The sequence below is a fragment of the Calidris pugnax genome, unplaced genomic scaffold (assembly GCF_001431845.1).
Source record: "Calidris pugnax isolate Ruff unplaced genomic scaffold, ASM143184v1 scaffold188, whole genome shotgun sequence".
Lineage (NCBI taxonomy): Eukaryota > Metazoa > Chordata > Aves > Charadriiformes > Scolopacidae > Calidris > Calidris pugnax.
Window position 1 is genome coordinate 3000628 of NW_015091257.1, and position 12291 is coordinate 3012918.

General features: G+C 42.9%; 1 protein-coding gene across 1 annotated transcript in view; it reads left to right on the top strand.

Annotated features, from left to right (window-relative positions):
• Nucleotides 1-1267: 1267 nt before the first annotated feature.
• Nucleotides 1268-12291, top strand: part of NIPA1 (non imprinted in Prader-Willi/Angelman syndrome 1) — a 22662-nt gene continuing 11638 nt past the window's right edge. The window contains exon 1 of the mRNA XM_014960167.1: nucleotides 1268-1528. Within this exon, the coding sequence (XP_014815653.1) occupies nucleotides 1268-1528 (261 nt within the window). The remainder of the gene's footprint in view (nucleotides 1529-12291) is intronic.

Here is a 12291-nt window from a genome sequence, read left to right on the forward strand (position 1 = left end):
TACTCTGCTAATTCAGAGAGTGACAAGGCATAGATGTACCCAAAGGGCACCTCCTTCCCTGTCATTGTGCCAATGGGGCAGTAGTATGGGCAGTGGGGTGATAGAGTTTCTACCAGCACAGTGGCCCTTCTCACCCCTTCTTTCTATCTGGGGTGAAGTGTGAAGCTGTAGGACATCTGCCTCTGTGGGCTCCTCCTCTGCGGGTAGCAAGGGAGGACATGGCAGGGCTTTTCCAAGGGTCCAAGTACACTCCTCTCTGGCTCACTGCTTGCCACTGCTGAGCAGTTGGTATCTGTTGAGTGGGTCCCTGAGTAGGAAGTGAAGATTAGCTGCGTCTAATTAATACATTTCCTTGCCCTTATGTTTTGCACCAGGATGATATTGGTGAGAAAGTCACTCGATTCTATAAAGTGTCTTCTAGAATCCTAGTCATTAAATCTAACACTATAAAGAAAGAGAGAATAGTATAGATAATCTTATGTCCATTTAGATGCTGGGTACGCCGAGTCACTCAGCATCAAATGGGCCTCTGACCCATGTGAATGGGCCTCTGACCCATGTGCAGCACACTGTGCAGGCTCTGTCCATGGGAAAGGTTGCACCATTTTGGTCATTGTCATGGTTTAACACCAGCCAGCAGCTAGGACCACGCAGCTGCTCACGCAGTTCTCCCACTTTCCCTAGAAGGGCAGGGAGAAGAGGGAGAAAAGGAAAGGAAAACACTCGTGGGTTGAGATAGAGACAGTTTGATAAAATAATAACAGAAAAGGAAAATAACAATAATAATAATGATTACACAAGTCACTCTCACCACCCAGTGAACTGGTACCTTCCTGAGCAGTGATCACAAGTACCCAGACCCCTATTTATATACTCAGCATGACTCTCTGGTATGGAATATTCCACTGGCCATTCCATTGTTCTGTCTAGACTCCTTTTCAGCTTCTATGGGAAGCTGAAAAAAGTCCTTGAAAAATATAAACATCACCTGGCAACAACTAAAACAATATGCATTATTGACATTGTTTTCATACCAAATCTGAAACACAGCAACCACTAGAAAGAAAATCAACTCAGTCCCAGCTGAAATCAGGACAACCACTCAAGCTATTATGGGATTTTCTTAAAAAAAACCCAATGCTGTTCATCATTTCAACTGTCAAATAGAAAGGATGCTCACATGAGAACTTCTTTCTGCACTGGGCAATGGTTCAAGAAGCTGGTGGACAGAGGTTACTGTGAGTGTAGGGGATGTGGAAGAAGCCTGATGGCCTGCTATCTGCTTCTGCATGCTGACCACGGCTTCCTGCAGGCTTTGGAGGTCAGCCAGGAGCAGCAGGGGGAACCTCTGTCGGCAGCCTGGGTAAATTTTGGGGAACAGACCCCGGCACAGCGTGGGGAACAGGCTCCATGGTACTCAGTTCCAGGGTCTGGAAGACCTGAGTTAACTGCCAGGGAGCAGCAGGAGCAGAGCTGCTCTAGAGGGGAAGGCAAGTCAGGAGTTGAGGATGACCACTTCACCAACAGGGTACAGTCCCTGAGCTGGGCGAGCAGGGCAGGGTAGTGACAGGCAAAGGCAAAGGGACAAGTCAGGTCTGAGGTGAGTCTTAGAGATGCAAACAACAGCTCAGGCATGTCAGAGACCTGGCCAGGAGCACACACTGCCACAACATAGCTCACACCAGAGCCTGAGCTCTGCATCAGTGGAGCTCCTGCATCAGTGGGCAGAGAGTGTGGGTGGAGGTCCTGGCTGAGGCTGGTCAGGGCAAGTCGCACCTGCAGGGCCCTTGTGGCCCTGGCAGTCCAGCTGTGCCACAGGATACTCAGTTGTTGAAGAAAAATGAGTCTCCTCCCTCTGGACCCCTAAGTCATCTGACATCTTTCAATTTCTCCAAGAAGCTGAGGACCTCTGCCTCATAGTAGTCACTTTATGACTTCTATCCATCTTGTATGGGTGCAGTGATTCACAGCTTTATGATACAATATTGCTGTAGCAGCATATATTTCACTAGAGGGCCATGTTACAATTGCACGGGAAGGATGAATTTGGGCATTTCCTGTCTGAACCATCATTTTAAACATACTTTGTGTTTAACCCACACGGGCCATCTAAACTGGCCAGGCTGTCAAACTAACCAACTATAAAAATACACATGCTATTGTTAAGTTGCTGATTCAGTTGGCAAGTATTTGTTATACTGAAGAAAAAAAGTTTCACACCAAGAACTGTGTTACTTGAACTCTAGCATATAGGTAAGGGGTCACAGTTAATGATTACTGTTGCATAAAAGTTCAAGAAACTATCCTGATTTCCCATTTCTCCTGTACTTCATTTCAGGAGACCTATTGCAGTAATATTTAAGTGTCTGACTAGAAAGGAGATAGGAAGCACGAAGTTTCACCCCTTCAACATATCAGTCATTGGAACATAGGTAAGCAACCAGAGAATACTTAAGAGTAGAACAGAAGAGTCTGAAGTTTGGGAAAAAAAAAAAAAACAAAAAAAAAAAAAAAAAAAAAACCAAAAAAAAAAAAAAAAAAAAAAAAAAAAAAAAAAAAAAAAAAAAAAAAAAAAAAAAAACAAACAGTTTCCTAGAACTTTTTTTTTTTTTTTTTTTTTTTTTTTTTTTTTAGTATAAAGTTTGGAAAAAAAAAAAAAAAAAAAAAAAAAAAACAACAAGAATCCAAGGAAAAAAAAAAACAAAACAGCAGAGAGGGAATTCCAGAGAAGAGGGACTCTGTTAGCACGCAAATAACAGGTAAAAATCAGCAGTCAAAATGACAGTTTTCCCAGCCATTACGTTTAGTATGAATGATGTAGATGGTAGTTCTTGTCACGTAATGATATGAGATAAACCTAAGGCTCCTCTGAGCACCACCTCAAAGGACATGGGAGCTTACCAACAACAACGCACTGAAATATTTACACCTAAGTCACTGCTAGGCAAGACTGACAGGCTGGACAACTGCCTAGAAGGGCCAGAGAAGATGAACGTGCAATCTCTGCAATCTCTACCTGCAATCTCTTCAGAGTGAGCATCTGTCCCCACAGGTTCCCTAGCTCTTCCCCTGGGTACTAGCCAGGTACTAGCGTGACTCAGCCCCTACAGAGATATTTCCTCTGACAAAAGGAGAACCCCCCTGTCATATATGCACAAAGTGCCTGTTGGGCATTCACATGTTGTCATGCTATTTTGGGATGCAGAGAAGTGCCTCTTCTTCCTCAGCAGTGTGGGAGAGGATGCACCGAGCCAGCAGTCCTCAAATTGCTTTTCTATATCCGCCTCACCAGAATTGTGTTCTGGATTTTGGGTGCTCTTCCCACGTAAGAGTTGCTTTTGGATGGGTGCAGGGGGAGTGCTGGGTGGAGTGCAGCAGGGGACATGGCAAGGAGAGGTCAGAGGGAGGAGGGGGCCATCACCTTGCTTTCCTCCCTCCCCTACTCATCTCTCAGCAGCTAACCCAGGGACAGGCCACACTCCCTACTAGGAGATGTACTCCCCAGGTCCCTAATGCACCAACCATTATCAGTTTGAAAATAGCCATGCTAAAATTCCATGTCCTCTCCAAAGATCATAAACAGTAGCCCATAGCCCAGCATCCAATTAACTAATCAAGATGTATGGCTTTACTGAAGAAAATTGTTGTCGGGCAGTGAGAGAGCCAGGCAAGATAAGAAAAGTACATACAAAAAATAAGTGAAAATTGTTGACTCATACTAGTTATTAACTCAAGGCCTCGAGAGAAAAATGCTAATGTGCAAGTTATAAAACTGAGAAAAAAACAGTAGTTAGAAGACAGCAACTCGGCAATACAGAGGATTAGTCTGCTCCAAGGATCAACAAAGATAAGTGTTTTCCCACATGTCTTAAAACTGTGTGGCCAATGAGAACACGTTGTCCTGCACTGGGATGCTGTCTTGCATGCTAGACATGCTAGACCTAGCTATCTTCTGTGTGCTTTCACCAATGAATAATCACTGTGTACTCAAAAACCTGCATAATCCTGCTTACAATCCTCCGTGCATGGAAATAAAAGCCCAAACATAAGTGAACCAGTGGAAAAGAAGGCTCACAGCCCAGAAACTCAGGTGGCATTTAGGTGTGCCACTTCCTGCCCAGAATGCTGGTATTAGTAGATCCAGATGCTTAATCTTAAATATTGAGAAGAGCTCAGTACTGAATCTCAGAGGCTAACTGTAATGTATTCATTTCACAGTTCAGATAAGCAAGTGTTTGCATGTGTTTGCTTTAAGAGCTGCTGCAAATAGCGGCTGGTTTCTTATTTGATAGAAAAAAAATATTTCCATCCACTTTATCTCAGCATCTCAGCGTGGTGGTCATTTCCTCAAGCTACTGCATGGCTATAGCCTATCTCCTGGCAGCAAAGCAAGCCACGGCTTTGATCCTGCTACTACTGTTTTTCTCATTATTTCTCTCTCTATTTTCTCCTGTATTATTTCTCAGGTATAGGAATCTGCAGAAAGAACCAGTCTCTCCCCAAAACGTGTGTTCCTCCTAAGCCAGGCAGTAGTCCTTGGTGCAGTGCACTACTAGTGAAGTATACTTCTGGTTCTTGAGCTATCATCTCTATTTTCCTACTTGATACTGCAGCTGGCGTATTTTCTTCTCCCTACACATCTGGCTAATGCCCATCTCAAAATCCAGCTGGCTTTTTGCTTTTTGAGAAGAGGGAACTCTGACAACAGAGGTTGAAAGTTTTCCTCACTAATCTGGCCAGCGTTGCCGCACCTATCATTGTCCCTGAGCTCAGAGTGCATCAGAATTTAATAGAGAGGAATTAAAAAAAACAGAACCAAAACGGAACAAACACAGACAAAACAATGATTTATTTAAGGGCCAAAAGAGGAAAGTCTCCCAAATATTAATTTTGGGGGTTGGCAGAACTGAAGTCAGACAAATAGAGTCCAAAAGAAACATTAAGGTAGAGAATTATTCTGTTCCAGCTACTGGCTAAATCACAGAGAGGAAGGAGCTTCAGACATTCCCACTGTTCTATTGCTGAAGTAGCAATTATCTTATCTGCCTTTCATAGTGCTATTATGCAGTCAGCTTCATTTGAAAGAAAGATGTCCTTAGACAAAAGATTTAAAAATACTCTTTTGTTCCCAGGTTCCTTTTAAAAAGTTTTGTTTTGTTCTGTTTCTTTTTTTTAAGTCACATTTATTTAACAAAGGAACCTCATCATTTCATTGAGTTTAAGATTAGATCATTAGACCCGAGACACTATTATTTGTTACAGTCATCCATGAATCTCAACCAGAAAATTTTATTTCAGCAGTGGTTATTATTAAAATCAGCGTTAAAATACTTTTTATCATTAAAGCTACAGATAGTATCATGTACATTAAAGACCATTTTATGTCTCTGCAGTCTGTACACAGGAAGACTTGCCCTGGAGGTTGACACTACCTAAAATATTTGCTGGACATCTCATAGAGCCAGTAAATGTTTTTAGACACTTCAAAGTTAGTGACAACTAAGCACGGGGATTCCTGTTCTCAGATCTCTTTCTGATGGTTTAGCAACCCCTAATACCTTTTGTGTGCAAGTCAGTTGTTGTCAGAGTACCACTTATCAGGGTCTTCATAAACGCAGGAGAAACCTAACACTGTGCCAACTAGCAGCAGAACTGTAAGAGAGACTGACCACTTTGGAGTAATTATTTGAGGAGCAAACACTATCAAAGAAATCAGATGTCTGTCAAAGACACCCCAAATTCATAAGTGAAATACCTGAAATAAGAAGAAACTCAATAATTCAGTCTTGTAATTGTCCCATGTCCCTGGTACCTCATCTGCTAAGAACCAGAAAAATGACTTTCAATTTCATCTAATTTAGTAAGCATTCCTGTCGACTGCTTCGCACGAACTCAGACCAAATTTAACACAAGCATTTTAGTCATCACTAAAGTCCATTTTATGTTAGGAACTATGACATACCACAGGGCATTAATATTGACCAATCACATAATAAGCACCTTAACTCCTATGAAAAATGACTTTTCAGCATAGACATTGCCAGGATTTAGAGAAGATGAATGAATTTCCCTAGAAGGTGACAGTGCCTTTCTGACATTGCCTAAGATCTTAATGTTACGCTTACTATAAATATAGCCTTGTCTTATTTAAAGGTGCAGATCAGCATGTGCGATGATTGTGTGATAACAGTGAACATCTGCCGAATACAGCGAGACTAAGATCATGCCAATTGGTTTCCTTCCAGCTTAGATAAGTAACTACCACAGCTGCCTTTCATTAGAACTCTCAAACCAGCTCTGTTTTAAATATTAAACTCAGTTTTAAATATCAATTATTAAATACTAAAGTAGCTGGCTCTGCAGCTGCTCTGATTTGGAGTAGAGGAACTTCATGGAAAGCCTCCTTTTTCCATGCACTGTCTGGTAGACTTTCCCTAGAAATGGTTTGCATCAGCCCATCACCCTTGCATCATGCCATCCCCATTTCTCTTTCTAGGACCCTGTTTAAGCCCATTAGCTGGGGAACTCCAGCTTCTTGGTACTGCTCTCCCAGAGCAGACAGGCTGCTTCTTTGTGCCCTCAGAGACAATGGTGAATGAAGTTGGAGATGTAGCTTTGCTGCTGAGAAGGCATACATTTAGCAGATAAAACACATTACTAGGATGGAGGCATATTTTAAACACCTAGAATTGAATAACTGGGTCCCAGAAGCTCAGTGGCTTACAGTTTGCAAATGCATGGTCAGTGAAGCTTCAAGAGGAAAGTAGTTAAATATGGGTCATTGTCATGATGAAATCGGTACCCTATTGTTTAGTTTGATGAGAAAAAAATTTCCATTTCAGACACACTGCAATGCATTTAGAATCATCCAACAATATAGCCTTGAAACCCCATTCAAAAGCACCCATACAAAAATAAACCTTACAATGAAACTCAGGCTTTGGAGTACAGGATGCACTCAACCTTAAGAAGATTGATCTCCGAGCGGGCAGCTGACTGCTATATTCCCTGAGGTGCCTGCTAGAAACGATGATTTTCTGAGGAATAATGTAGTAGAAAATCCATATATATACATTGTTGGAACTACCCAGCAAATCTTATGAGAGCATTTACTTGATTAGTAGGAGGAGTGCCTCCAATATTTTTCACTTGAGAGAATTTGAATTATCCAATTCTCCAAGGTATACCCTAAAACTTGGTTTCCATTCACTGAATACAAAAACTGACCAGCTTAATGGGAAGAGACTACCACCACAGATGATTCAATGGCTACTACATACTAGTTTGGTATGCAGTTTATGAAGTGATGTAGATCACCCTATCAAAGCTTACAATAACGTACTGACAACATCTTTAAGTCTGAAACATAGTCCAGAACTCCCTTTAGCTCAAACAGAAGATTAATGTGGCTAATTACCAGCCGAGGTATGGGAAAGATAGAAAAATGCTTCACGTGTAAGATTGCGATAGAGCATGCCTTTTTTTTTTTTTTTTTTTAAAATGACTGTGATGAGCATACCTTCATTGAAAGACTTGTTGTAAAGGTTTGTGTTAAAATATTAGCAAGTGCTAGGCTTTCACCATCCTTTTTGTGTATGAAGACAAAGAGCTGAATGTACATATACTATACTCATCACATTAAGATGATGCATTCAACTTCTGGAAATCAGCATAGAAAAGTATGCCCTGGTGAGAGTTTGCAACTAATGTAGTAGGTGGACTACATCATCTGCTACAAGACTAACCCCAAAATCAGTGCCTTTACCTGTCTTCCCTAGGCAGTGGGGATCTAGAAGTGATTTCTGCACAGCAAATGTGAGTAGACATGATGTTAATTAACAAGGGTTCTCCACAGCGTGATCATGAACATAGCTCAGAATAAGCTCTCACTTCTGCCTACTGCACAAAGGATAGATTCTCTCTGAAGAGGTCTGTTTTCCTCTCACGATCTTCTCTGTCCAGTTCAACAAAGTCCTTATTAATGGAGAAGAGAGAAAAAATACTTCCAGGAGCTGTCAGTGCAGTGCGGTACCTTTCAGCAGGTTTCCATTCATTCTCCCATCCGCAGGTATGGATCCCCAGAGCAACTCTAGAGCTGGATTACAACCAAGATTCAAGTCACTTCCTTGCCAAAGCAGGACCCACTCATACCAGTGATGGCCCACTTACGCCCAATCCACTTTTATACTCCAGGTAACTGCTCAGGTCTCCTTAGAAAGGATTTTTAGATCATCTTCAAGCCCAGGTTCAGTGAACCGTTACATCCATTTTCATATGACTGCCCTTACTGTTGTCTTTGGTTCTCAAAAGCTGGAAAAAAAAGCAAGGATTTCCACTGTCTTCTTGCTGTTGTCTTTCCAGTTTCAGTTTCTACTCCTTCAGTTGCTGGCAAAGTGGATCTCTATAGTGCTTCTGCCAAGCAGAATTACTGCTATTGCCTCTGGGTCTGATACAGCTGTTGGTAAACTTCCACCCTACTCTCCCAGTTATTTTCTACGGAGCTTCAGATTATCTTCTGGGCAGAGCTATTGTGTTCTTATTCTATGTCAGATACAGACTGATCTGATGTTCCTCTAGCTTACATAAAACACTCCAACAACTGCTTTAATTAAAAAAAAAAAAAAAGATATTTTTATTTTATGTACACAAACCAAACATAACAGAGGAATCCAAGCCATTATAAAGGAAACAATACACTCCTTTAGATCGGGCACAAGCATTTTTTTTTCCCTTCAGATAAGGGAAAAACTCATCCTAACCAGAAAAGGCCCAGCACCCCTGCCAAAAAAAAGGTGTAACCTCTACCAACTCTGCTCACTCACTTCCAAGAGACCTACCTCAATCACTTATCCCATCCTCTGGTAGGAGCCCTACGTAAGTCTATTAAACACTGCTCATAGCTCTTGGCTGATCCTGAACACCCGTACTCTACCAGAATAGACTTAGCAAGGATCTTTTCCCACCTAAATGATTCTGTGATTCTATAAAGCGACCTGTACACTTTTTATACCAGCTCTGACATACTGCTTGCATTAAGCAATAAGTGGCCAACAAGTGAGGAACTAGAAGTACTATGAGTGCTTAGATTGGAGTTGGGTAAAAGATTGATGGAGAGAAGCAGCATTTGTTGGAGCAAATGCCACAGAAATCTGAGGTTCCTCTTATGCAATTTGTGTGTTCATGAGACATCACACCGCTGTGACATCAGTAAGACTGCAGTATTGCAACGTAAAAGCCAAAATAACCCAAAGCATGTTGTTTTACAGTACTACAAACATCATGACACAACTTCGAGAGAAGGTATGATGCTATCATGATGAAACAGTCTCAGAAGACTAGATGGACCTTAGCAGTTTTTATGCTGGATATACATAATAGTTTAAGGAAGGTCATCTCATTTCCATTCAAGTAATGATAAGAGCTGTTATCTTTAAGATACCTTTATGCTTTGGTCCAAAATATTTGTAAACTAGGTAATGCAGATTTTTGTGCATCAAGTGATCTTTTAAGACATTAGTAAAGTCAGGCTCTGTTTTTTAAGATATTTGCAAATTTAATATTCATCAGCACTGTGCTTATTATTTTAGTCTATGATTAATCCCTAAGAACACTACAACCATTATATGGCAAGTGTAATAGTAATTAACTGAATAAGGCAGATTAAGTGTATTTGGAATTACCTATCCAAATATGTACTTTAGAAAGCCATATGTAAGTTTTAAAATTAGGAGATTAAAATGACATGGCTAGAGAGACCTTAGATCTCTGGTACCTGTTTTTGTTGTGGTTCAACCACACCAGAGAGAGATTTTGAGTATGAAAACTGGTCAGGTTTGAGCTTTGTTTAGAAACTTGCCTGGTAATTAGATGCAAAGGCTGTTAAATATATATCATTTTTCCACTGTGCAAGCATAAATTATTTCCTGTAATAAATTTCACTGTACATGTTACTAGGCTGTATATAGATTAGAAATGGGTATTTATAATTAGCCCGTATTTGTCTTCACCTCTATCTTTGTTTCCAAGGGTTGCTATGGATAACTGTTCTTCCACCTCCTGTGTGCTCATTTTGCAGGTCTTGTGAGTCTCACAAGGATGAATCCTCTATTCCATAGCATTAAATATTTATACAATGACCTGACAAGGCAACCTAGGTGAAAATAGGGGCAATACTGCAGTAAATATTATCTCTTCTTGCTGTTAAACCTAAACAAAAGCAAATTGCAGCCTTCCCGTGCCTTCCTCGGACATTTGCCTCAAGCAGTGTAGGCAAACTGAGAAATATGCTAACAGGAGAAACATTTTCACAGAATCACAGAATCATAGAATGACAGAGGTTGGAAGGGACCTCCAGAGATCATCTAGTCCAACCCCCCTCCCAGAGCTGGTCCACCTAGAGCAGGTTGCACAGAAACATGTACAGATGCATTATGAATGTCTCCAGAGATGGAGACTCCACCACCTCTCTGGGCAGCCTGATCCAGTGCTCTGCCACCCTCAAAGTAAAGAAGCTCCTCCTCCCGTTTAGATGGAACTTCCTATGTTCAAGTTTGTGCCCATTACCTCTTGTCCTGCACTGAAAAAGACTGGCCCCATCCTCTTGACATCCACCCTTTAAGTATTTATAGGCATTGATCAGATCCCCCCCTCAGCCTTCTCTTCTCCAGACTAAAAAGACCCAAATCCTTCACCCTTTCCTCATAAGAGAGATGCTCCAAGCCCCTAACCATCTTTGTAGCCCTCTGCTGTACCCTCTCCAGCAGTTCCCTGTCCTTCTTGAACTGGGGAGCCCAGAACTGGACACAGTACTCCAGATGGGGCCTCACCAGGGCAGAGTAGAGGGAGAGTATAACCTCTCTCAGTCTGCTGGCCACATCTTCCTGATGCCATTGGCCTTCTTGGCCACAGGGGCACATTGCTGGCTCATGGTCATCCTGTTGTCCACCAGGACACCTGGGTCTTTTTCCTCAGAGCTGCTCTCCAGCAGGTCAGCCCCCAACCTGTACTGGTGCAGGGGGTTATTCCTCCCTGGGTGCAGCACCCTACACTTGTCCTTCTTGAATTTCATCAGGTTCCTCTCTGCCCAAGGAGTCTGCCTCTGCTCTAAACTCATATTTCCTGGGAATGCTAAAAATTATGCTAAGTAGTATGCCCAATAGTTATGAATGACAAAAAATGTCCACTTCCATTTATACCAAGCCAAGATACCATATCCCATTTCCTTCAACAGATATTGCCACAGTAATCCATTTATGGATTGATTTATTTCAACACATAGCTGGGAATGGTAAGAACTGCCATGAAATACGTGCTACGGAATATTTCTGCCTAGCAAGGAAGATTGCTTCCAGCTCAGCACTTCATGCTTTGAGAGATTAAGTTCTCTCTCAAAGACACCCGTGGTGGCCCGGGGTATTGCTACCAGAGATACTGCTACCTTCCCCGTGATGGCAGGATGACTTATGTTCTGTCCTCACAGAATCTGGAAGTCGGTGAATGATAGCTGAGGGGGGGTTGGAAGACTCATGATTTTGAGCAGATGACCTTGCCCTGGGCCATTAGGAGAGAGAGAACTTTTTCCTGGAAATAAATGCAGATTCTGGGATTTACTGCTGGACGAAGCTGGATTATGGACCCCACCGTTTTCAGGCAAGCTGCATGACCTCTGGCAGTGGCTGAGCTTTCCCAGTCTGTAGGCACACGCTCACTTGCTGATTCTCCAACTTTGCCCAGCACGTGGACCCAGCAAGCTCCAGGTCACAGGTGGGGGCTTCAAGAGTGGCCTTGGAGCCACCGCCTGCCCTTCAGCTCGCCTCTGCCCTGCCACTGCAACACACCGTCCTCTTGGCTGCACCTGGGAGCCGACATCATAGATTTTAAAAACCCCAAGGGAAAGCGAGAGCGCTGGAAAGCAGCGCTGCTCCTACACCAGAAACCCCGGCCAGGCTCCCTCTGACCTCCTGCAAAACACCTCCTTCTGCACGTTCTTCTTGCATCCCCTTGTCCTGCTGCATCCCTTTGTCCTCCTGCATCCCCCTGTCCTCCTGCATCCCCCTGCATCCCCCTGTCCTGCTGCATCCCTTTGTCCTCCTGCATCCCCCTGTCCTCCTGCATCCCCCTGCATCCCCCTGTCCTGCTGCATCCCTTTGTCCTCCTGCATCCCCCTGTCCTCCTGCATCCCCCTGCATCCCCCTGTCCTGCTGCATCCCTTTGTCCTCCTGCATCCCCCTGTCCCCCTGCATCCCCCTGTCCTCCTGCATCCCCCTGCATCCCCCTGTCCTGCTGCATCCC